The sequence below is a fragment of the Ictidomys tridecemlineatus genome, chromosome 1 (assembly GCF_052094955.1).
Source record: "Ictidomys tridecemlineatus isolate mIctTri1 chromosome 1, mIctTri1.hap1, whole genome shotgun sequence".
NCBI lineage: Eukaryota > Metazoa > Chordata > Mammalia > Rodentia > Sciuridae > Ictidomys > Ictidomys tridecemlineatus.
The window spans coordinates 82,686,573-82,714,374 of NC_135477.1; the positions used below are offsets into that span (position 1 = coordinate 82,686,573).

A 27,802-nucleotide genomic window follows, 5' to 3' on the forward strand; every position below is an offset into this window, starting at 1 on the left:
AACACATGAGGGATAAACAAGGGAGAAGATTACAATATTTGTGGCATTGGGGAGCCACTGATTCCAAAGTTTGAAAATACCACTTAGTATCAAGATGACCAAAAGCTCAACAATATGAGATATGCAAGAGCAAATATGCAGGAGCGAATATTTTGAATTGAAAACTGACTTTTCACAGTAATTTTTTTTGGCTTAACAGAGTTGAAGAATATATATCAATGAATATGTAAAAATGATCAGAAAACGTTAGTGAAAACCATCATTCCTGACTTTGTTACCTGGCTTCTCCAGTTTGTGTTTCTAGTTGGTTCACCCAAGCCTTGTACACTTCTACAGGGTTGGTATTGATGATCAGGTTCTTGTCATCAATGATTTCTTTTACTACTGGAGCCAGAAGTTGGCGCAGGCTGTTCTGTCCTCGGGCACCTCTGTTGAAGCTGACCACCATCTTGATGACTGTAGGGTTACCGGTGACTATGTCCTGTACCTGGTCCACCTTCGACCTAAACAAAGCCCAGCCCAAAATTAAATGGTTTGATTCTATGGATAGAATTTTCAACAATGTCTCCCTGGCAGGCAAGAGCATTTTAGAGTTTAATTGTTTTTTTCCATGAAGATCAAGGTTGGTGTGATTTTAATAAAAACAATTATTTGTAAGATGTATTTCTTATCTGAACATTTTAAGGATCTAAAAATAAGGTCTCAGCCTCAATTTTAATCTAGGAGGCAGGTATGAACTGAAAATGAACCAAGACAACAATACTGGGTGACACTATACAAGGACTGTAATATCTCCAGTTATCACATTTCAAAAATAACTTTCTTGATCAAATAAACTGTCTCTACACCTTCAGATCTCACTCAACTCATTGCAATGCAGCTTCTAGGCTCAGTGCATGGCTGAGAAAGCTCTTCTCAACTTTGATAGCTGCTTTTCCTGACTTCTTTTCTCTTTCCTCTGTCTAACCCCTTGACCTCCTCCCTCTTGACCACTCCTCTCCTCCCTTTTCTCCTTCTTTCCCTTTAGGGTCTTGACAGTGCCCTTTTCTAGTTCTTATTTTACCTAGTTATTCTTTTTTACTTCCTTTGCTGGTTTCTCCTCCAGTTTTAAATTCTGGTTTCTTTCCCTTTTTGACTAATTTTATGTATAAATGGGATGAACCAGTGGTCAAACAAAATAACTGTCTGATGCTGTACCCTCAGAATTCACTCACCTGGCACAACCACCATTCTTTTTAGGACTTGTTCTCTGACCTCAATTTCTAATCTGTACCTTCTCCCCAGGGGCCAGTCTGACATTTCCAATTTTCTCCACCTACAGCTCAAACTCAGTGTATTAAACTCTTAAGCTGTATGTGTTTTCCTTCTGACTCCATTTTTCTGACCTGTGTAGCTTCAATTCATCCTGTATGTACACTATTGGTAGATCCGTCTTCTAAGAAAACCAATGTAGTCATGCCAATACCCTGTTCAGAAATTGTTCACAGCTGCCCAGAAAGTAAACAGAACCTCAATACCTGGGCTTCTACTCTGTGTCTCCAGTGATCTGGCCCCAGCCCATCTTTCCTGCTTTATCCCTTTCTCGAATGAGTGTCTTTTACACCACTATTTCTCTATCTCATCTTTTAAAAGCTGTAGTTTTTCCTTCAAAATTTTGGGTCAAGCAGCTCCTCTTCTTCCATAAAATCTGCTTCAGTAGTCCTAGAGGGAGCATCTCCTTCCATCTGTCTAGTCTGCTACATTGCATTTGTCGCTCATTTAGTACTCACACACTCCCCACTGCAGGGCATTATGCTTCTCATGCCTCATTATCTCTCATGCCAGCTTATAGACACCCCCTGGGCAGGGCTGCCTGGCTCATGTGCTTCAGAAACCCAGAGGAACTAGCAGAGCATAAGTTCCTAAGAAATTAGACAGCCAATTATGGACTCTCTTGGCTTAGGACATTTCTCATGTATTTTTTTTTTTTTTTGGAGGGGGGGAGCATTTGTTACAGTTAACTGCACATTCTTTACATCAGCTAAGAGAGAATAAATTAGCAAGAGCAGCTAAGAACTTTAGCAGAGATCATGATCATGATCTGCATCCTACCTATTTATAGCTCTATTTCTTAGAGAGTTTTGATAAAATACATTTTCTCATTAATAAGCTTTTGGTTTTGGTTAATAAGCTTTTGGTTTCCAATTGTTGTAGACATACAAAATAAAAAGTTAATTTAGCCCTAGAAAAGGGATCACTGTGGGAAAAAGCCGAACTGCAGAACAGTTCTAACAATGCCAAAATGAAACCATCCATTGAGATTCCATTTCAATTTCAAGAAATTTCATATATTTTAATATGCACGAATAACATACCACAATAATTTAAAAATTACTTTAGTAAACCTGAAAAAAGTCACCACTAAAAAAAGGACCTATGCATTGGTATTTTTACATACATATTTGTATACATACTTTATTTCTTCCTCCAGAGCAGTTTTAAAAAGCTTGAGGAGTAAGAACTCTTCCCGCTGATTAGAGGCATAATTGTACAGTGTGAAAATAACAGTGTCCATAAATTTAGTTGACTTGTTCTGTGGCATCTGGAAAATCAGCTTAGCCAAGTATGAAGGGTTTGTCTAAATGGAAAGAGGGAAAAAGAAAACACAAAACCCCCACACACTGTACATTAATAAATTATTAAAGCAGAAAGCAGTATCTAATTCCTTGCTATTTAGTGACTTACTGTCATTAAAAGCAATATAAACACATACCTGACACATAACCTTAAGAGGTATCAAATAATATTATTAATACTATAGTATAAAGGTAGCTATATTAGTTATGATAGAATTTATGTTTTATATATATATATAAAGAGCCCATGGAATCTGGTATCCAAAAAGACTGATAAGAATGAACTAAGGCAATACAGACAGAGTGATTGATAGATAAATAAAGAGAACATCTTCTGAGACTAGAAAGAAAAAGCCTAGGTTATGTGTGGAGACAATGAGATGGCCATGCTGCTCTTTGAGGAGTGAGAAGGTAGAGGGAAGTGAGGAGGTTGTAGAAAGGGGTGAAGGTCAGGAGATCTGCTGAGAAAAATTCCCCGAAGGACATGACCAAAAAATTGGCAAAAGAGATTTTTAAAAGACTGACAGTAATTCAGAAGAACTGATGTGCAGCCCTGATCCACTGATGGAGTCCATTAGACTCAGCACCTGCCTTCACAGTCTTAGGATTTTCCTCAATAGCTACACCAATGGAGCAGAGATTCAAAGAGAAATAATACTATTTAGAGAGGAAATGATTCATATAGAAAACAATTTAAAGATTTTAAAGTCAAAAAGTCATTCACTTTTTTAAAAATAAATTTATTTTATTTATTTATTTTTATGTGGTCCTGAGGATTAAACCCAGTGCCTCACACATGCTAGGCAAGCACTCTACTACTAAGTCACAATCATGACCCTCACACAGAAAAATTTAAGACTCCTTCTCTTCATCATCATCACCCTTACCCCCATACCTTTTTTTTTTTTTGGTACTGGGGATTGTAACCAGGGGCTCCCACATGCTAAGGAAATGCTGTACCACTGAGTTACATTCCCAAGCTTTTTTATTTATTTTTAAAATTTTGAGACAGAGTCTTGCTAAGTTGCTCAAGCTGGCTTTGAACTTGCAACTTTCCTGCCTCAGCCTCCCCAATAGCTGGGATTACAAGCATGTGTCACGATACCTGGCTTCATCTTCCTTCTGATGAGAAAAGAAAATGTTTAATTTACATGCTTGAAGACTAGTATTCACCTAGTATACTCTATAGCAACTAATTAGGCTTTAAGGGTTTCAAGAAAATCCAAATTTTGGTTTACTTATTACTTAGGTTGACTTTTGAGCTCATAATAATTGGTTAAAATTTTATGAAGCAGCAGCTCAGGACAACATTTTCTTGACAGCTCTGTAATGATTCTTTTCTAACACTAAACAGGTGGAAATTATGAGAAAGGAAATTCACTATAGGACTAAAGAAAGAAAGCTATTTGCCATTTCTCCTCAGGTGACCCCAAATCTTCAAAACTTAGGCTGCTACTGAAGAAATGAACCCAAAGCAATCCTTTACTAGCTGACCTGCTGCTGTGGTTGAGACTCCTTGCTAAAGGGCAATGCCCAACCCATTTGCTGTTCTGAAATGTCTACACTGATTTTAGGTTAATGTCTCAAAAAGAGAAAAAAAAAAAAAAAGAGGAAAAGGTGGAGAAAAAAACATAAGAGACACTTCACTTCATACAACTGAATGGCCCTGACCTGGGACTATTAGTTTGGGATAATTTGGGGCATAAAACTCAATGGAGTTATTCTAACCATGTTCCTGTCCTTTTTCTAATTCCCACTAATAGGTATTATTTACAACAAGGTAAGAAGTCCAAGGCCAGTGGCTAAATTTTTACTCTACTTATGACTGGTTTAGTAAATTTAGTTTTAGAAAAACTAAATCTTAACCTACATAAGCTTGGATTTTCATGGATGTAAAAAATAATAAGTGCCTAAGATTAGATTTACAACTGGTGATTGACTACTAATTTAAATCAATTAGACAGAAAACCTTCCCTGCTTAATATGAGCCTCCTTTGTTTCTGCAAAGGTTTTTGGATTCCACAATTTTAAGTATTTATATTTTTCTTTCTATGCTGCCACATGGTGGCCATCTGAGGCAACTACATCTGTTTGAAAAAGATATTTTCCCATTCATTATTCCAAGTAGAGAATTTTTGAACCTAAAGTAACATTTTCCAAAACTAACACTTAGTCACTCAACTGGGATAGACGCATCCTTATTTATGGTTTCTATCATGTGTTCTCTATATCAGTGACATCCTCAAGCAAAGATTCAGGCTTCTCCAGGCTTTGAAGGAATCAATGACTCACAGCAAGGGACATTGGACTCTCACAAGAAAGAACTACTGATTCTCGTCTTATGGGAAAGTTTTCTTGGTGAAGCATAGGCTTGGACCTTTTACCATCACCTACCCAGTTTCCTCTGTGATTAATTTTAAGTGTTAGTAGGGTGGATGGGGTAAATCAACGGTCAAGCAAAACAAGAACTGGTCCATTAAAGGGCAAACATAACCAATTAAATCTAACAGTTCTTACCAGAACTCTGGAAGTAATGGAAAATTACAATTCATTTATATCATAGTTATGCTATGAAAATAATGAAATACAAAAGGCTCATTATTTCCTAATCCCAAGCCTCTTGCTCTTTTTCTCAAATAAGGGCAGGCAGGTTTTGGTAAACATCTGTTTTTCACAGTTATTTTAGCTTTTTTTCATGGTTAACAGTCTGTGTCATTACTAGATCTATACCATTTTTGCAGATCACATAGTATAATGGTCATGGACCCTGAAGCAAACTGCCTGGTTTTCAAAGCTCTCACCTTACAATTTAACAACTGTGTCTCCATTTTCTCATCTGGCAAATCGAAAATGATAGCACTCACTGTCTCCTGGTTCCCAGAATCATAGTAAGATGATATGTGTAAAGCACCTAAAACAGCACTTAGTATTTGGTAAGGGCTCAAAACATGCAAGTCATTATTGCTGAAGTGTGGGGAAAGATCCACCATAAACCACAAACACAACAATATGTTTATTCAAAACTCATAGTGAAAGATAAATTGTGCTCACCTGTAGAAGGTAAAACAGCTGTTGATAGGTTTCTAGTGTTTTTCTCCTCTCCTTACTCAAGCTTTTGATTCCCTGGTGTTCAGTGTTATTCAGTATTTCCATTTCTCCTCCTTTTTTCTTATTCAGTTTTGTTCTGTGTGAGATTACATCCTATAAAGAATTTCAGGACATTACTGTTTTGTACTCTGGTACTACTTACCTCCTCCCTTTACACCCAGAAGCACACTCGTGAATTTGGCTTCTGTAACAGGTATTCTCTGAAGCTGTATTTATCTACTCCTAGGATTTAATGTAGGCACCAAGAAAATTTAATAGAGAATAATACTTTTTAACAACCGATGCTGGAACACTGGGTGTCCACATTCAAAAGAATGAAGTCAGACTCCTGCCTCACAACATAAACAAAAATTCACCAAAAGAGATGAAAGAATAAAATATAAGAGCCCCAACTATAAAACTCTTGAAAGAAAAAACAGACATACATTTCTGTGACTTTAGATTAGACAATAGTTTTTTAAATAGGAGACCAAAAGCATAAGTGATAAAAGTAAAAAACTGTCCTTTGTTACAATGTAAACTTTGTGTTTTAAAGGCTACTATGAAAATAAAAAAATAATTCACAGAATGGGAGAAAATATTCACAAATCCTGTATTGGATAAAAGACTTGTATCCAGAATAAATAACTCTTTCAACTAAAATATAAAAAGATGAATAACTCCAGTTAAAAAAGTGGACAAAGGATTTGAAATGACATTTTCCCCAAAAAGATATAAAAATGGCTAAAAAACACATTAAGAGATGCTCAACATCATTGCTTATCAGGGGATCCAAATCAAATCTACAACGAGATATCATTTCATACTTATTAGGACAGCTATCACAAAAAAGGGAATAATATATCGGTGAGGATTTGAATGTGCTAGAAACATTATAGCTTGTTAGTAGAGATCATCATGTTAAGTGAAATAAATCAAATTCAGAAGGTCAAAGGTTGTATGTTTTCTCTCATATGTAGAAGCTAGAGAGGAAAAAAGAAAGATGGGGCTGGATCTCATAAAAAAAAATCAAAGGGAGCTCAGTAGCAGAAAGGGACCAAGGGGTGGGAGGTGGGAAGGCTAGGAAGGAGGTGCTGGGGAGTGATATGGGCCAAATGATAGTGTTATATAATGTGTAAATATAAATATGCAACAAAATCCCATAGTTATATACAACTATAATGCACCAATAAAAATATGGGAAAAATGGTGTGGACCCTCAGAAGAAATTTGGCAGTTTTTCAGAAGTTCAACATAGAATCACCAGATGACTCAACAATTCCACTCTCAGGCATATATTTAAGCATACAAAAAATATATGTCCCCACAAAACCCCGTACCTGAGTGTTAACAGCAACAATATTTAAGAGGCACAAAGTAGAAACAACCTAATGTTCATCAGCTGATAAACAGACAAAATGGTATTCCATACAATTTTTATTGAAGAGTATTTTTCAATAAAAAGGAAGGAAATACTGATTTATGCTATAACTTAAGAACAAGATGTTAAGTGAAAAAAGTGATTCAGGTGTATAATTCACGTGTATAATTCCATGTATATGAAATGTCCAGCATAGACCATGGTATATAGATAGAAAGAAGATTAATAGTTTCCATGGTCAGGTGTGTAGAGAGAATGCAGAGCTATTGTTAGTAAATACACAGGTCCTTTTTTTAAAAAATTAAAATATAATTCAGATATTATACTATAAAATTCATCTTAGCAGTGTACAATTCAGTGGTGTTTAGGATATTCACTAGGTTGCACAACCATTATCACCATCTAATTTCAGAACATTTTTCTTGGGAGTATGGAGTGATGAAAATGTTCTAGAATTAGATAGAAATGGTCAAAAAAATCTTGTGACTATCTTAAAACAACCTTGAATTGTACATTTTAAAGTGTGACTTCTATCTCAATATGTAAAAGTACTTGTAAAAATGAGTATTATAGAAAGTAGATATGAAAGGGAAAGGAATCCTCTAAATATTTAGCAGAATTAAAGACTTTCTTTCTCTGTCGTGCTCTTTTAATCATTTATAGGGAATCTTGGAAAATGTGGTTGAAAGTGGTCACTTTGGAAGCTTAAAGGTTAGGACCAAGATTAGGTCCTTCAGATGAGGGTCTATCAGAAGTTTTTACAGAGATCCATGGTAAGAAATATATTTTCTAGCTCTTGTTGGTGAACATACTATAGGAAACAATACTTATCATCCTTAACTACTGGGACCTACTCTGATATTTGCGATTCATTTTTACTCTATTCCAATTGTTGCCAATTGTGACACACTAAGCTAGGACTTCATGACCTTCTAATGGCACATGACTCACATTTGAAAGGAGTTCTAGAGTGCCATCCCTGCCTATAGACTGGATCACTATCCTAAAGAGTAAGTGGAAAGAAAGTTTGTTTTCCTAAAATAATGTTTGGTGTTTCACTGAGCTCTTAGGCCAACCTCTACAAGAGAACTCTATTTGCAGCCAGCCTCAAGAAAGCTTGACTGCACTGGTCCTTGGAAGAAACACTAGGGTACTTGGGGCAGTATAGTGTTTTTCTGTGAACACACTATTGACCATCTAGGATCCTTGGTTCCTTCCTGATAAATATCAAAGCAGTCCCTAGTCATTTTTAAATATTTATTTTTTAGTTATAAGTGGACACAATATTTTATTTTTATGTGGTGCTGAGGACCGAACCCAGTGCCTTGTGCATGCTAGGCAAGTGCTCTACTTTTGTGCCACAACCCCAGTCCCCTAGTCATTTTTTCCCCTGGTCTTTTGATGACTGAAAATGTGCCTGCCCCCATTTCCAGATGCCTCTGGGGATAATAAACACTGTCAGGTCTTGCCAAAAGGTCAAGATCTAGTAACTCAATTCGCCCCTCATGGGGGTCAGCCAAGAGGAAGAAATAGAACCTTTCAGCTCCAGGATATGTAAGATAGCTCCATGTGGTTATATCCATTGCTTACAGAAAGATTTTATTCTTTCTCATTCTCAGCTTAGAGAGGACTTACCCACTCACTTCTGTCACCCTAATTATTTACACTGGGAGAGAGAAAGGGTATTTGATTTGCATTTCCATGGAATTTCCTAAGAAAGCCACATTCCCCCCTCACTTTGCCAATGTATAAAATAGATTTAAGAGAAAGGAAGTGTAGTTACCACTGGATACAGGGTAAGTGAAGGTCTGGGCAGGTGATTGTCTAAATATCTTTATCTATAAATCCCAAACATTGCTAGAATAACTCTGGTTTATATTGCCATTTAATCCAGGTTTCTCCTCTTCAAATTATTGGTGACATGTAAATCATTCAACTCCTCAAATACGTGAACTAAGTCTATTAGTTTTAAATACATGGTAGGAAAAAACCTTTTTACCTATAATCCCTCACCATCCCTCCCAACCACACATTTTCAATGGAAGCCACTCTAAAAGCTGGAGACTTTGTTTTGTTGCAGGGTAATGGTTTTTGACTCACAGATGAGAAGACAGGGTAGGGGTTGTGGAAAAGCTCTGGGGCAGAACTCAATTTCTATCCTTTAGAAGTAGAGGTTTCATGAAGGCAAAAATGGAGGAAGCAAAGGGCAGAGCTCAGGAGGGGGAAAGAAGGGAGCGCCCTGCAGATGTACCAGTGCCTGTCTGTGGGGGGTCCAAGGGCAGTGCCCCTGTCATGGATAAGCCCTTTTTCCTTCTTCCCAGGAAATTCTGACTGGCTAACAAAATGCTCTGGTGTGAATGGGAAGCTCTGTTTTGGAAAGTTTGAAGAAGGAAACAAGGACCAACCCAGACAGGGGTTACAAACACAGGCAGATACTTTAACCAAAACTTAATTTTCTTAATTATTCTTACTTAATTCATATTGAACATTAAAGGAATTTTGGTTTGAAGGAGCAAGAGTTATTTAGCTTCTTCATGATAATTCCACATCTCAATGTTGCCCTTTTGTCACCATCTTTTCCGGTCCCTTCATAGTAGGATATCTGCGTGCAGCTACTATGTTAGGATATAAACAGTTTTGTAGAAGGAACGGGTTAGCACAAAGAACCTGACTTTTGCAATCATAAAAATAAGGGTATCCGCAAAGAATAATTAGCTTTGTGACCTTGCACAAGTTAACCTAGGTCTCAGTGGTCTAACTAAAAAAAAAAAAAATGGGTTTAATAATAATAATCTTATAGAAGGTTTATAAGGTTGCTGTGAAAGTTAAATACAATATACACAAATCATCAAGCATATTTCTAATGAGGAAAAGGTTAGAAAACATGGCCAAGATCACATGCTAATACAAATAGTGAAATGGTATAATTAGGTAAGTAAAAGAAATCTCAATCCTGAGTTGCAGGAGGTACTGGTCTGCAAATCTGGGTTGTTGCATGATATAGCAAACTCTTGACTGGAAATAATACTGAAAGATTTACTTTTAGTTTCTATATCAATCTCATCTGATTTATACTTATTTTTTCCCTCTTATGCCTTTAAGAAACTTGACTTCAATTGCTTTGTGTTCTCCAAGGTGTCCTTTTTGTCTAAAACAAATGTCAGTCACTTCACTAACGGCTGATTTGAGATTTTCAGAAGAAAGTCTTTTTTTAAAAAGGATTATATGGGAGACTGAACCAAGAGGATCAAAAGTTCAAGGCCATCTTGGGCAACTTAGAGACACTGTCTCAAAACACACACACACACAAACACACACACACAAACACACACACACACATAAATAAATAAGGATGGGAATGTATCTCAGTGGCAGAGGGCCCTGTACCCAATACAGCAAAACAAATTTAAAAAAAAAAAAAAAACAACAACTGGAATTATAAGGGTATAAAGAGGGAGCTTGAGGTGATCTGTAAGAACTAAGCTGCTTCTCTTTAAAATACTTTTTTCTAACTAAATACATTGTTATTATTAAAAAAAACAAGAGAAATAAGAGAAAGAGAAGATAAAGAAGATTAATTTCATCATTTATGATCACTTAATTTTTTTCTTTTCTTCAGTAAATTTTTTTAGAGAAAAAAAATCACAATATTTTAGGTACTATTTTCTTTTCTATATATTGCAAACCATTTTTACCTGTCCTTAAATATTCTTCAAAAACATTTTTAGTGGCTATAAAACCTACATGTTAAATTCTATAGTTCTCAATTTATTGATTAAGCTGTTTCCCACCTGTGTAGTACCATAAAGCAAACTTTAGTCATCCTATACATAAATCAAATTAAAAATACTACAGCAATTCTAAGCAGGAAGTGTGAATCAGGTGGTATAGCAATACCAGATTTTGAACCATACTACAGAGCAATAGTAACAAAACAGCATGGTACTGGTACCAAAACAGGCAGGTGGACCAATGGTACAGAATAGAGGACACAGAGACCAATCCACAAAATTACAAAGATCTTATATTCGATAAAGGGGCTAAAAGCATGCAATGGAGGAAGGATAGTATCTTCAACAAATGGTGCTGGGAAAACTGGAAATCCATATGCAACAAAATGAAACTGAATCCCTTTCTCTCACCATGCACAAAAGTTAACTCAAAATGGATCAAAGAGCTTGATATCAAATCAGAGACTCTGTGCCTGATAGAAGAAAAAGTTGGCTCTGATCTACATATTGTTGGGTCAGGCTCCAAATTCCTTAATAGGACACCCATAGCACAAAGTTAATAACTAGAATCAACAAATGGGACTTACTTAAACTAAAAAGTTTTTTCTCAGCAAGAGAAACAATAAGAGAGGTAAACAGGGAGCCTACATCCTGGGAACAAATTTTTTACTCCTCACACTTCAGATAGAGCCCTAATATCCAGAGTATACAAAGAACTCAAAAAATTAAACAATAAGAAAACAAATAACCCAATCAACAAATGGGCCAAAGACCTGAACAGACACTTCTCAGAGGAGAACATACAATCAATCAACAAGTACATGGAAAAATGCTCACCATCTCTAGCAGTCAGAGAAATGCAAATCAAAACCACCCTAAGATACCACCTCACTCCAGTAAGATTGGCAGCCATTTTGAAGTCAAACAACAACAAGTGCTGGCGAGGATGTGGGGAAAAGGGTACTCTTGTACATTGCTGGTGGGACTGCAAATTGGTGCGGCTAATTTGGAAAGGAGAATGGAGATTCCTGGGAAATCTGGGAATGGAACCACCATTTGACCCAGCTATTGCCCTTCTCGGACTATTCCCTGAAGACCTTAAAAGAGCGTACTACAGGGATACTGCCACATCAATGTTCATAGCAGCACAATTCACAGTTGTTAGACTGTGGAACCAACCCAGATGCCTTTCAATAGATGAATGGATAAAAAAAATGTGGCATTTATACACCATGGAGTATTACGCAGCACTAAAAAATGACAAAATCATGGAATTTGCAGGGAAATGGATGGCATTAGAGCAGATTATGCTAAGTGAAGCTAGCCAATTTCTAAAAAACAAATGCCAAATGTCTTCTTTGATATAATGAGAGCAACTAAGAACAGAGCAGGGAGAAAGAGCAGGAGGAAAAGACTAACATTAAACAGAGACATGAGGTGGGAGGGAAAGGGAGAAAAAAGGGAAATTGCATGGAAATGGAAGGAGACCCTCATTGTTACACAAAATTACATATAAGAGGTTGTGAGGGGAATGGGGAAAAAACAAGGAGAGAAATGAATTATAGTAGATGGGGTAGAGAGAGAAGATGTGAGGGAAGGGGAGGGGGATAGTAGGGGATAGGAAAGGTAGCAGAATACAACAGTCACTAATATGGCATCATGTAAAAATGTGGATGTGTAACCGATGTGATTCTGCAATCTGTAATTGGGGTATAAATGGGAGTTCATAGCCCACTTGAATCTAATGTATGAAATATGATATGTCAAGAGCTTTGTAATGTTTTGAACAACCAATAAAAAAAAAGTGATAGAAAAAAAATACTACTATCAATGTTAAGATCAAAGACAACATATTTAAAATAATCATCGTTTAACTTCTGATAAATATTGGATATAAACTTGGTGTTTGAAAATGTAAGTTGAAAAATTAACTTTACCATATTTCTGTATGTGCACGTTTTTGTTTTGTTTGGACAGAGTTTTGCAGTGTGGCCCTGGCTGGACTTAAACCCCTGTGGAATCAACTAATCCTTCTGCCTCAGCCTCCAGAGTAGCTGGGACTAGAGATAAACCCCACTATGCCTGGCTTGAAAAATTAATCTTGTTTCGTAGTGCTATCAAGTGAATAATAAATGCCTTTTTAAAAAGCAAAAAACAAAAACAAAAACAAAAAACCTAAACCTGCAAACATTCAGAGGGATCTAGAATTCTGCCATGGTTGTATTTCTTCAAGATACACACTATTTAAACTATAAGACTTCATTTTGAAAGGCAAGATATTTCCTGTTTACAACATCATGGGGACAGGGTACAGTAGCAGTTTAAGGCTATAAAAGGAATTCTTCTCTCCAGGACGTTCTGGAATATATTATACTGTAGAAGTTTTTTTTATGTGAATCAAACAAATACAAATCCATGATTTTTAAATGAATGAGGTATTACTGTATTTCAGGATAAAATAAAGAAAATAGGGTTAAATATAGAACATTTAAATTGCAGTTTTATTTTTGAATATTTAGAAAATATGATAATATCCTATTTTTCACCCTGCTCTGTTTTTCTTAGTTTCTCTTAGACTCTTTCCCTGGTATCTTCATGAGGTCTGGAGGACAAGGGTGGGGCATTTGTGTGCCCACTTGACAAGGTATCCTATGGCTGCTCACTTACTCTCTACCTTTGACCCACTGTAGCTTTCTCTGAACTTCTGGAAGGTTAACTGTCCTCTTTGAATTATCAGTTTTCTGAAAACTGATTTGGCATATCAGAAAGGAACAGGGACATGGAGAGAGATCGTACCTGAGAAATGCATTCTTCAGTAAAAAATAACTCTTTTTTATGCTGTTTAGAGAGCAGGCTTCAACAGATACAAAGCCCACAACGTTATTTATTTAGAAGTTATTAAGAGGTGTGGTTTCACTTAATAGGGGACACTTTGGAAATATGTAGGGTGTTTTTGGATGTCTGAATCAGAAGGCACTTGTGGTTTCTGTGGGATGCTAGAGATAACAGATGATATATTGTTCAGCAATTTGTGGGGTGGTTCTGTTTAAATAATCACCCCACACCCATTTTTCATGGCAGAACTACACAGATTATTATTATTTTTTTTTGGTACCAGGGATTGAACTCAGGGGCACTCAATCACTGAGCCACATCCCCAGCTCTATTTTGTATTTTATTTAGAGACAGGATCTCACTGAGTTGCTTAGCACCTTGCCATTGCTGAGGCTGACTTTGAACTTGTGATTCTTCTGTCTCAGGTTTCTGAGCCACTGGGATTATAGGTGTGCACTACCATGCCCAACTCTTCACAAGAAATTTTAATATACATTAGATTTTCTATGACTGCAACTGCTATGTATATTGGGGGCAGACCATATTTATTTTGAGGTTTCTAAGGTGTTGTTCTCCATTTTGGAAAATCAGGTGTCATCTGTTCTGTCACTGGGGCATCTTTCTCCTCTGTGATAGTCTCAGTCTTTGATCTTTGGTGATTCTGGGAAGAGGCCAAAGCCCCTAAAAACTTTATGATATCTTGTAATGTCATCAGGCTTGTGTATTTTCACATTTAGATATGGGCTTTTCAATATGAATCATTTTATTTTTATTTATTTCATATTTATATAAAGGCTTTAGTTTTTTTTATGAAAATACATAAGAAACTACAGTTTATTATATGTAAATTTCATTTCAAAATGGTAAAATAATCTTGGAAAATATGTCATAAACAGGAGGCATAGGATTTTGTAGTCCTGTGACCCACTAACTTATAATAATAAAAATGACCAGTGAACTTGGTTGGACCAAAGTGCCATGAGCATAAACATATTCATCTTCTTCCTCCTAAGAGCCAACAGTCTTTCGAGCCCCACTGACCTCTAGTGTGATCCTGTTCTTCACCAGGAGTCCAATCTTGATGTCCATCAAGTTCAGGTCTTTCTCCAGCTGTTGATTGGCCCTGATCTTGGTCACTACTTCTTCCCTTAGTCGTGCTACCTCCAGCTCCTCCTGGAAATCCAAGTCACTTTGGTCCAATAGGTGCACAAATTTGCGGATCACTGTTAATGGTGGGTTTTCAGAACCAACTGCAGGGAGAAGAACAGAATACTTTAATTAGGAAAGCTTGGAATTATTGTCAACAGGAAAGAAAGCAGGCCTATAAATAAAGGATTACCAGAAACATGAATCAATAAAAGTACTTGTGGAGTAAAACATTTTGTATCATGTAAAATTTGGACAAGGAAACTAATCCTATGAACAAATATACAAAATGGATACTGTCTGGCCCAGTATTTTCTAGTTATCTAATACTCATTTGTCAGCTGTCTGTCACACTGTTCCCAGAACTCAACACATTGAGAGGTCAGTACTATCTGCATCTTAGCGATGAAGAACCTGGGAAACTTGAGGCAAGTGACCTCAGCTCCGAGGCCTTATGGCTGAGCCAGATAAGAGATTTATGTTCTTGCTGCAGGAAGCAGAAAGTGGTTAACTCAGCTTAAAAGATCTTTGGGAAGGAGCCAAAACTGGGTGAAAGCTGAATTAGAAAGGAAGTGAAGGAAGACTGTTGAGGCCAAAGAGGAATCAATGTGATGATAAGAGGAATGAGTGTTCTACTTGACAAAAGTAAAGATTTTAGAAATTGAAAGTTGGTCTTAATCTTTCTAGTACAGAACAAGGGAGGCTATGCTCAGAACCTAGGGGTTCAGCCTTGGTAACTAGGAGAGAGGTTTCTCATATGAATTCTAAGAGGGTTTCCCTTAGTAACTTTAACTTGAGGCTTTAATTGCCCAGAACGCTGACTCTTAAAAAATATCTTTTTAAATATGCTTTAGTGAGAGCAATTCTGGGTTAATTATAAGAATAAACTGACTCGGACGAAAGACACAGAAGTACAAAGATGAGTTGAACAGCCCCCAGGGCCCTCGCAGGTGGTCCTTGGTCTTCGGCCTTGATTCTGTGGTGTTGTTGACACTTAGGGAATAAGAAGAGTTAAACCAATAACATAATTTACAGCATGAACCCAGCATGAACAACCAAATATAGAGTCACCTAAGTTTCTAGATGGGACAAAGATGTTTGTGATTATCATCTTGGGGTAGATGAGATTTTCTTTTCTTGTCCTTTTTAATTCTCATGAATTTCTTATGTGAATATGTTTTATTCTTAAGGTAAGGTATGTGTATGTGGAGGGGGTTGATAAGCCACCAGCTACTTAACAGTTTAAATGTAGGCTTATCTTGTGATTAATTCTTTTGCTTTAGATGCTTGATCTAGTTCATTTAATATCAAAATAAAATTTAATATAAAAATAGCATCTATGCCAACTCCATTCTTTTCGAGGAAGAAATCACACCCACTCTGATCTCTTCCCTTTACAATAGGAAGGCCCATTCTTGTCACAGAGCCTGAGATGGTCACAACCTACAGGACACAATGGCATCATCCTCTGTTCTTGGAGTGGCCTCTGAAGCCACTCAAACTGGAAAACACTTGTTTTCACTGTTTAATAAGGAATCCAGGCTCTGTTTCTGAATGTTTCACTTACCCAGTGTTTTGTAGTCATCTCTAGCTTTGCTTGCTCTCAACAAGGACTGTATTTTCACAATTTCATTTTTCTGAAAAATATTGAGACAAGTCATGATCCCAGATCCCATCTGCCCCACGACTTCAGAACTTAGAACTTTAAGAACAAATAGTACATCACAATTGATGCTGTTTAGAACTGATGATCCTTAGACACAGTGTGTTTAACATTTATGTTTCCTTCTTTTTTGAAGAGGGGTCACAGAGGTTAGCTTCCAGAATAAATAAGACTATAAGGGGACTTTTAAAGAGATCAAAAAAGAGAAACAGACTTCAGCATAGAACTTTGATGATTCAATCTCTGCTCACACATCTATTTAAAGATTCTGAAAAAAAATTCTCCAATGGGTTTCAATTTAAACAGTGAATAGTTAGAAAACTGTACATGCAGTGCTGGAAAATACTTCTCTAGAATCTTCCCTCCTATCACTATCCCACACTGTTTTCTTCTTACTCTCCACTCCTGACTGATGAAATCCTACTCTCAGTATAACTTATCAATAAAAAATGTAAACTTCCAAATACTGACACATTAGGCTCTACCACCTAATTTTTCCTAAGTGGTCATTAGCATCATTTAATAAAAATCATTCAGTGCTAACCAACATTCAATAAACATTCTTTTAGTTCATTTTCAATCCAGTTAAAAACCCGCATGCACTTCTCTTACATGATCCACGAAATACTGTAGTCGTTTAACGTAGCTCTTTCTTGCTTTTGCCATTCGGAACCAGGACTGAATCTAAAATTAAGTAAAATGGAGGAATCAAAGTGATCACCAAACAATGCTTTAATATAATTTTATACAATCTTTCTAAAAATATTGATAGCTCATCTGATAAAAAATGAACAGACTGCTAAGTAATACCTAAAGCCTGTCCTTCACTTCCCATTTCTTTACTACTTTTCTCAGGAGGTTCAAAACACCTTGCTACCTTTCATCCCACTTCCTTAATGGGAGGGAGGTTTTCTTTTAATCTTAAATAAAAGCCAAGAGAGAAGGCATTTTGGTGAGAGTTGCAATGAGTCAGGGAATCATATTAATCCAAGTCCAGGATTTTCATCATCATCCCTTTAAATGCAAGCAATATCCTTTAGATGTCTACAGGAAAGTATCTCAAGAGGTCTCAGAGGAACCAATTGCTACCAACAGTTTTCTGAGGGAATGGGCATATTCACCCCAGTGAACACATAGCATTATTTGCTTCAGGAGGTAATGTACAATGAATGTAGACCATGTTATTCTCTGACTTTACCATCTAAAATATTTAGTTAAATGAATCTCATCTGATTCCAGCTTCTATCCAGCTGTGCTGTTCTAATCTCATCTGGGACTTTCAAGTTATCTACAACCTCATTTTTGTACAGTCTTTTGGCTTTTAGCTCTCTGAGTGCAGTGACCACAATTCCTTTTCTTGCTCTAGAGCTCAGAACTATCTGCCTGGGTAGAAAACTGGGTTATCCTGGTTCAACATTCAAATGCATATCTTAAATTAGCTCTAATTCCTTTTGTCATTGGTTTTGCATTTGCCTTATAATTAAGGTTTTCTTTCTACTGGTATGTTTGAGCATTCTAAATATTATTAGCAAATGTAAGAAGAGGCACATGAACTAAGGCTGGGTTTAAATAATCAATTTAAAAAATCAATTTAGATTATTGAAGTTTAAATAATCAATTTAGATTACTGGAGTTTAAATAATCAATTTAGACTTTCTAGACAAATTGAAAACAATTACTGGTTATAGAATCACTTTCACATGATTCTCAAAACTACATAAATGAACTAATTGTAGTGGTTCATTTGAACTGACTGAAGAAGATCAGTCTAAATGAGTAGCAGAGTTGGGATTTAAACCCAGGACTGACTTTGAGACTCACACCTACCCTTTCTGCAACTCTGTATAAATCAAAATCAAAACAAAGTGAGGGGAAAAGTTAAAGCCAAGCACTTGATATGGTAGGAAAGGATATTTACCTTCACAATAGAATTAATATTGTCAACGAACATTTTTCGCCTGGCTGTGTATGCCTTCTGTTGTTTATGTCCCTTCCAAAAAGCCTAAGGAAAAGAGTGAGTTATGAGTTATTGATGAGTGAGTTTCCCACAGTTGACTAAAATGTAAGCACAGACACATCTCAGGAAGCACTGAGTTGGGACACCACCAGGGTCTCTCCCTTCTAAATTTAACCAGGATACCATCTCCAGGGGTGGACATTTAACTGGGCCAGAGAATACCAGCTCACGGCTGAGATTTGTCCCAAGATGGGAAAGGAATAATGGGGGTTGAAAGCTTTCCCTGCTTGAAAGCTTATTTTATACCAAGGGTCTGGGGTGATGCACTAATAAAGTAGAATTACCCCCAAACACACAGGTGCTAGTGTTATATTTGGTAACAATATAAAATGCTTAAAAATAGTGACTAATAAGTGTCTTTACTCCAGTGAATGGTTCACCATAGCCCAGATTGAAAAGAAAGACACGCCACTAACTTATGACTCTGACTCCCTGAAAACATGAGTGCTATTAATTTAGCCATTTATTATTTTATGTATTCCTACAGAAAAGTTAATGATGCTTCAATTAAAATATCTTTTTTATAAAATTGTAAATGGATACAATATCTTTATTTTATTTATTTTTACGTGGTGCTGAGCATTGAACCCAATGCCTCACACATGTGAGGCAAGTGCTCTACCACTGAGCTACAACCTCAGCCCCAATTAAAATATCTTTACTTGGTTATTATAATAATGAGAATTTTTACAGGAAACATTTCTGAAAATTGGATATAAACTGTTATCATTAGAATAATTAAATGTATAATTGTCATTAGTTTCTTCCAATTCATCTTGAGGACTTTTTATTAAAGTACATTTGAAACTCACCCCAACTCTCTGATCTTGTCTTCAAATTAGAAATTAAATACAATAAAAGGTATAAAAACAATAGTCGAATTATTTTTGTCAATTTCTTTTCATGTCTGCATATATCAATCTACCTTCTTCATTGTTTTAAAAAGTGTAGGTGGATGGAAATCAATAAATGTAATTCATCACTCAATAGACTCAAAGATAAAAATCATAAGATCAACTCAATAGATGCAGAGAAAGCATTTGGCAAAATACAGCACCCCTTCATGTTCAAAACGCTAGAAAATCTAGGGATATTGGGAAAATACCTCAACATTGTAAAGGCTATCTAAGCTAAACCTCAGGCCAACATCATTCTAAATGGAGAAAAATTGAAAGTATTCCCTCTAAAAACTGAAAGAAGACAGGGATGCCCACTTTCACCATTTCTAGTTAACATAGTTCTTGAAACTCTAACCCAAGCAATCAGACAAAAGATTAAGGAATATGCCTAGGAAAAGAAGAACTTTAGCCCTATTTGCTGACGATATGATTCTACACCTAGAAGACCCAAAAAGTTCCAACAGAAATCTTCTAGAACTAGTAAATGGATTCAGCAAAGTATCTGGATATAAAATCATCACCCATAAATCAAAGGTATTTCTTTATATCAGTGACAAATCCTCAGAAAAAGAAACTAGGAAAACCATCCCATTTACAATAGCTTAAAAAAAATACTTGGGAATAAACTTAACGAAAGTGGTGAAAGACTGCTACAATGAAAACTACAGCATGATAAAGAAAGAAATTTAAGAAGACTTTAGAAGATGAAAAGATCTACATAGCTCTTGGATAAGCAGAATTAATATTGTCAAAATGACCATACTACCAAAAGCACTATACAGATTTAATGCAATCCCAATCAAAATCCCAATGACATTCCTCATAGAAATAGAAAAAGCAATCATGAAATTTATCTGGAAAAATAAGAGATCCAGAATAGCCAAAGCAATCCTTAGCAAGAAGAGTGAAGCAGGTGACATCACTATTCCAGACCTTAAACTATACTACAGAGCAATAGTAACAAAAACAGCATGATATTGGCACCAAAATAGACCTGTAGACCAATGGTACAGAATAGAGGACAAAGAGACCAACCCACATAATTACAGTTATCTTATGTTAGACAAAGGTGCCAAAAATGTACACTGGAGAAAAGATAGCCTCTGCAATAAATGGTGCTGGGAAAACTGGAAATCCATATGCAACCTAATGAAATTTAACCCCTATCTCTCACCATGCACAAAACTTAACTCAAAGTGGATCAAGGACCTAGGAATTAAACCAGAGACCTTGTGCCTAATAGAAGAAAAAGTAGGCCCTAATCTCCATCATGTGGGATTAGGCTCAAACTTCCTTAATAAGACTCATAGTATATAAGAATTAAAACCAAGAATCATTAAATGGGATGGATTTATACTAAAAAGCTTCTTCTCAGCAAAAGAAATAATCAATGAGGTGAATAGAGAGCCTACAGAATGGGAACAAATCTTTTCCACAAGCACATCAGAGCACTAATCTCTAGGATATATAAAGCACTAAAAATCCTTAACTTAAAAAAAAAAAACCACAAAAAACAAAATAACCCAATCAATAAATGGGCCAAGGAACTGAACAGAAGATGATATACTACCAATCAACAGATATATGAAAAAAATGTTCAACATCTCTAGCAATTAGAGAAATGCAAATCAAAACTACTCAAGATTTCATCTCACTCCAGTCAGAATGGCAGCTATCAAGAATGTGAACAATAATAAATGTTGGCGAGGATGTGGGGAAAATGGCACACTCATACATTGTTGGTGGGACTCCAAATTGGCAGCCAATCTGGAAAGCAGTATGGAGATTCCTTGAAAACCTGGAAATGTAACCACCATTTGACCCAGCTATCCCACTCTTCGTTTTATACCCAAAGGGCTTAAAAACAGCACAATACACGGACACAGCCACATCAATGTTTATAGCAGCACAATTCACAATAGCTAAACTGTGGAGCCAACCTAGATGCCCTTCAGTAGATGAGTAGATAGGGAAACTTTGGTATATATACACAATAGAACATTACTCAGAGAGAATAAAATCATGGCATTTGTAAGTAAATGGATGGAGTTGGAGAAGAATATAACGCTATGTGAAGTAAGCCAATCACAAAAAACCAAAGGTCAGATGTTTTCTTTGATATGAGGATGCTGACTCATAATGGTGATGAGGAGGGGGATGGGAGGAGTGCAGGAACTTTAGATGGGGAAAAGGGGAGGGAGGGGAAGGGAGGGGGCAAGGGGGCAGGAATGACTGTGGAATGAGTTAGACATCATTAACCTAAGTTCACGTATGAAAATACGAATGGTGTGAAAATACTTTGTGTACAACCAATGACTTGAAAAATTGTGCCTTATATGTGTAATATGAAATGAATTGCATTCTACCACCATGTATAATAAATTAGAATAAATAAATAATTTAAAAAGTGTATGTGGAATTTTATTATTTAAAAAATAATATAGTCTTTGTAAAGACTCAAAATTAAAAAGTCAGAATTGAATCAAAATGATTAACAGAGCACTTATTCCGGACTTTCCCTCATGATTTGCATTCCTAGAAATGACAATTATGCTTTAAAAAATTAATTAAAAATTGATTCACATAAAGCTGCAAAAAAATAATATATTGAGTTCCATATATCCTTCACCCAGCTTACCCCATGGTAACATCTTACAAATATTCTTTGTGTGTGTGTTTGTGGTGCTGCGAATTGAACCCAGGGCCTTGTGCATATGAGGCAAGTACTATCAACTGAGCTATATCCCCAGCCCACAAATATACTTTTTTTTTGGGGGGGGGGCGGTTGAAAACATTTTTATGATTATTTGATATGTAGCTATACAGTATTTCCCCTCTTATTTACATAGATTGTTTCTCATTTTTAAAATTAAATTATTTATTTATTCTAATTTGTTATACATGATGGCAGAATGCAATTCATTTCATATTACACAGATAGAGCACAACTTTTCAAGTCACTGATAGTACAGAAAATATTTTCACACCATTTATATCTTCCACAAATATACTTTTAAAGTAATCCAAAATAGGGCTAGAAAACAAGAAGGCATATAAATTACAAGTTATGAGCATTCTTGGAAGATAGAAAGCAACTGAAATTGATCTGCAAGAAGGGATCATGGAAAAAACTTTAACAAAAAACAGGGAAAGATCTTTGGGATGGCTCTGAACTTGAGGGAGCCTTGAGTAGCCATCAGAATCATTTTGGGGGACTTATCACTTTATCCATCTGTGAAACAGGGACAAAAAAGCATGGAGGGTGGGGCTTGAGAAAACAACAAAAGGATACAGACTTTGGGAGGGAATTTAGTGATATCCAATTTAAAAGTTAGGAAAGGCTATTCTGTTTTCCAACATATCCAGCCTAGGGAAATACAAGCAACTGGGGAGAGAAACCATATATAAGGATTTTTGTTGCTGCATTGCAAAACCAAAAATGTGCATAGAGAAGGGTGAATGCTCCCCCAAGAAGGCAACAGCTACGTACAGAACTGTATTGCACTCAAACCAAGGGATGAACCCAACAGGTGAGAGGGAGGTGGGCACATTACTAACCAGGAAAGTGTTTTGCATCTAGAGGAATAGGAAGCTTTCCAAGATATATTGTCCCTCATATTATGATACCACACATCAGCAACAAATAAAAACCTAAAATAATTCATATTCCACATTTCACATATCTTTTATTCCCCTCCACTTAATACTTGTTTTAGGTAATTCTACATATATTTAGAACCACATGAAACAGAGTTAGAATTTTTGCTTACATGGGCAAACAAGGAGAATGTTAAAGAGGAGAAGAAAAATGCAAAAAGTGTATTGTGTTTATTTTTCCCACCCCCCCACCCCACCTCCATGTTCCAGAATTCCTTTAGGGCAGGTTTTCTGGAGACAAACTCTCTAGTTTCCTCTTCATTCCTAAGTGATATTTTTCTGGATATAGAATTCTTTGTTGATAGTTCTTCTCTTTCAGCACTTGAAAACTGTGATACCACTCACTTCCTTCTGGATGTCTGAAGTTCTTATGAAAAATCCTGTCACAGAGTTGTCTTCCTCCTAGGTAAGCTGTCCTTTCTGTCTCCCGCTTTCAAGATTTTATTTTGTTTTGTTTTGGTAATGGGGATTGAACCGCTGAACTACACTACCAGCCCTTTTCATTTTATTTTTGAGACCAGGACTTTGCTAAGTTGCCCAGACTGGCCTCAAACTTGTGATACTCCTGCCTCAGACTCTCCAGTCACTGGGAATTTTTATCTTTGTTTTTTGGAGTTTGATTATGGTCTGTCTTGATGTAATTTTCTTTGGGTTCATCCTGTTTAGAATTTGCTCGGAGTCAGGTGTATTAGTGCATGCCTATAATCCCAGAATCTTGGGAGGTTGAGGCAGGAGGATCTCAAATTCAGTCAGTCTCAGTAACTTAGTGAGGCCCTAAGCAACTTGGTGTGAGACCCTGTCTCAAAATAAAAAAATCTAAAGGACTGGGGATGCACTTAACTCAGGGTTAAGTGTACCTAGGTTCAATCCCTGGTACAAAAAAAAAAAAAAAATCTATCTATCTATCTCTATCCTATTCTGAGCACTTGTGGGAAATGTTATATTGGCCATTTTATTTGTTCTGTTTTCTGGTATTGCAAATATATTTTCTGTGTAGTGCATATGTAATAATGAAGTCTTCCAAACTACCTAGACCTCAGAGGATATTACTAAGTTTTATAGATTTTCACTGTTAATCTGGAAAATCTGGTTTGCTGAATTGTTTGCCTTACCTGATAACTGGTCACCCAGGACAGTAATATTCAAATTACCAAAATCAAATCCTAAAGCACAAATTCTCACCCAATGTTGGTCAGCCAAAGGAGTCCTAAACATTTTCTTCTTCTCCCTTTCTCCTCAAAAGTAAAATTCATCAGTTTACAGGGATAGATTCTCTGAAAATAATGTGTGATGATCAACTCCCCAGTGAGGTCCTCCCCAACTTCCTTCCAGCCCTCAGACTCTGCTACTTCCGGCAATCTGGAGTTGATTCACATAAGCCATTTCTTTTTCTCTGCATGGATGCTTGCAGTACTCCTTGACCTTTAGTTCAATAATCCAGTAACTCCTAGGTCCAAGTTTTGGAGTCTATCACTATTACATCCTTACCAGAAGTGGTATTCCAGCTCTCTTCATTTCAAGGGGAGTGGGGAACTTTCTTCCTGTAGTTATATATTTTTTTCTCATTTCCTCCTATGCCACACCAATGATCTCAGTATTGGATCCCCACTCTCTGTCATCCAAGGTCATTATCTCTATCACCTAGTCATATTGAGCATTAAAGAACAACATGCTGGCGAGTGTCTGCTATGTGAATTATTCCATCCAATCCTCACAATCCCACAATACAATGGGCATTATGACATCTGTATGAGAAAATGCATTTAAAATCATTCATTCTTTTGGCCAGCTTTTGGTACATATTTTCAAGCTCTACAGGTCTGTTTCAAGTATTTCAATGTCCATTTTGTATTCTGCAGTTTTAGATTCATTTATATCCTATGATGTCATTATTTCTGAATTTCCATGGTTGTCGCTTGTCTTTTCACTTTATTCTGTGGTCTTATCTTGTTTCATTAACTCCATGTCTTATTAACTTCCTTGAGCAGGAATTTATAAGCAGTTTCAGTGTACAATTTTCTTCTGGCTTCTGGAAGAACAACCTTAGATATATACTTCATTTATATTTTTACAGGTCATACTCCTTTGTCTGTTTTTGATATAAAATTTTGTTCTTATTTATAAGATATTTTTCTCACTTATTTCCAAACTTACAGAATTTTATCAAGGCCTTCTATCTCCTCAAAGATAATATGGCTATTTAGAGTCTCCTTTCTTGACTTTCTTCTGTGTTGACCTGGGCATCTTTGGATTCATTTCATAAGCATTTGAGACACAGCACTGGATGAGGATTAGACACATTCTCTGTACCACTCTTCAGTTCTTTTGTAGAAAACTGAGGATGACACAGGGTAATGGAGGGTATGGCTGGTCTGTGCTATAAACTTTCTTTCCAAATTTGTGGAGACTATTTGTCTGGGGCCAATTCAGCAAGCTAGAAAGATTGAGCTGTTTTATGCAAAGGAAGACCTGAGATATTAGAACATTTCTCTAGTTCAGGATGAAAAGCCACTTTGGTGAGAAATGAGATGAGCAAGAAACCCTTTGGTTCACGGTCTTATGGTTTTGTGGATTGGGTTACAGGAAAGCACGTTTACTTCTGGTTCTCATCTGTGAAGCTAACTTACCTTTGAACCTTGTTAAGAAACTGCCAGAAGAATGTAAAGAAGGCATGGTGGGGTGAATTCAGAGTTAGATGCCTTCTTCTTCAATCCTGCTCCTCTGCTGAGGTGGAGGAACATGACTCCAAATGACTGTTTCTTTCCTTCCCCAGCCTGCTTATGACTTCAGCCCTGTGTTTGAATAGCAGGAGATTCTATTCTGATGGGCTTTTCAATATGTCTCCCACTGTGATACTGGTCCACATCTCAACATTGGAGAGCATGGGTTGGTCCAAATTGTATCATATCAGCTCACACTTTGAATTTTGTAGAAAGCATCAATGTAGCATCATTGCAGATTCTATTTTTTAAACTTATGTTCACATCCTGTGTGTTTTGCCTAACTGTTTATGTAAATAAGGAATAACTAGAAAACTCATTGGCTCACCTAGAAAAATCCCTTGAATGTCAGGTTTTAGCAGAAATTTCTTTAAAAAATTCATTTCTGCCTTGATAACATCTTGGGCAAATTCAAACACTTGAGTATCTATCATATGCAAGACACAAAAAGACAAATATTCGTAAAACTTTTTTTCTTCCCGGAATGACATTACACTTAAGCGGGGAAAGTAGATGAGCTCAATGATAAGCCACAAAAGAGAAGCTCTACAATGGAAATTTAGGGAATTTCATAGTTAATTAGCCAAAGCAAAAACCCGTCAAACTCAGTCAATAACAGTATCACACTAGGCTAATGAAAAAAGGACAAACACACAATCTTTTGGAAGGCATTGTGATGGTTGGTAGAGGGCACCAGGGAAACACAGTCTGGCAAATCTCTCTCTTCCAAACCAGAAAGTTGGACAAGTCATGCAGGCATATGTGTATCACTTACAACAACATCAACAACAATGAACCGGGGAATGAGGATTTGTCCTGCAAGCCTAAGTGAAGAGTGACAGATTACACAAGGGAGAAAAGATTTTCTCGGAGATGCTAACTCAGTTCTTCTGTTTTTTCAGGCTAGAAGAAGCTTGTGCCATTCAATATCCATCTACCACAAAAAACCAAAGTTGGGTAAAAGGTGGCATATACAAAGCCAGCATTTTAGAAAAGTGTGTTTTCAACTTTGATCTGAAGTGTCTCTTTGGCTCCAAACTGGTTGGTGGAAAGGTGGATCTGGGAAAGTCTACAGTGCCCCAAAATACTCTCCATAAAGCCACAAGTTAAAAGTCAATCATCAAAATATTTCCCTTTTGAAAGTCTAACTAAAGTAGATGAGGGGTCACTGATTAGCTAAAGATCTGCAGTCCGAATTGTTTACTAGAAGGCTCATAGTAGACTGTCCTGTTTTCAAAGAAATCATTTCCAGGGGAAAGGACAGTTTGCTGTTAACCAGTGGTAGGTGAGTCACATACCTGTATTTTGATCACATTTGCTTCTTGTTCATACAAAAATGCTTTCCTAGCTTCAAACTCTTCCCTAAGGAGGGATCCTGAACTTCCTTTAAGGTGAAGAAACAAATCTTCTGAAGTAGACCACATCTTCTCACGGATGTAATTTACAGTGATTTCCTCAATGATGTCCTGGCAAGAGATATTTCTTATGGTTACACTTCACACATCAGGTGAAAGGACATTCAGAATAGCCTGTAGAAATGGTGTCTTTTAGAAAATGCTCTAGATTGTTCTTTTTGGCTTGGTTTAAAAACAGATTTAACCAGAGCCAAGGGATGAAGTGGCTTAGCTTCTTTCTAGAGTCATAATTTTGGAATCCTCTGAGATTGGTGCTGAGGTAGCATAAGATGGTGGTTGAATGACCTCGGGGCTTTGGAGACAGAGATGTACAGATGATGCTAACAAGAACCACGTATGAAGCACAAGCTCCACAGAACATAACAGGGACAAGGATGACGACCATAAGAACATGCATCGCCTCATCTCTTCCTCTGGCTACTGAGGAAAAGACCTCCATGCCCACAAAGTCCTTAGCTTCCCTTTCTCCTTTCTTGCCAGGATAGAGCAGGGAAAGCCCGGCAGTGAGTTGGGGAAACTCAAAGTGATGCTCAGGGACAAATAAAATACTTGGGGCAGAAAGAAAAGGGGTGGAAGAGGAAAGATAAGCACTTGTAACAACAAGGCCAAATAGAGGAAATCTAAAGGAATGAGAAA

The 27,802-nt window shown here is 36.7% G+C and overlaps 1 protein-coding gene across 1 annotated transcript in view; it reads right to left on the reverse strand.

Moving 5' to 3' along the window:
* Iqgap2 (IQ motif containing GTPase activating protein 2) overlaps nt 1-27,802 on the reverse strand; it is a 289,643-nt gene that overhangs the window by 43,470 nt on the left and 218,371 nt on the right. The window contains exons 17-24 of the mRNA XM_005328940.5: nt 27,050-27,217; nt 18,377-18,460; nt 17,071-17,142; nt 16,363-16,432; nt 14,691-14,899; nt 5,667-5,816; nt 2,454-2,617; nt 279-503 (exon numbers count right to left, since the gene is read on the reverse strand). Of these exons, the coding sequence (XP_005328997.2) occupies nt 279-503; nt 2,454-2,617; nt 5,667-5,816; nt 14,691-14,899; nt 16,363-16,432; nt 17,071-17,142; nt 18,377-18,460; nt 27,050-27,217 (1,142 nt within the window). The remainder of the gene's footprint in view (nt 1-278; nt 504-2,453; nt 2,618-5,666; nt 5,817-14,690; nt 14,900-16,362; nt 16,433-17,070; nt 17,143-18,376; nt 18,461-27,049; nt 27,218-27,802) is intronic.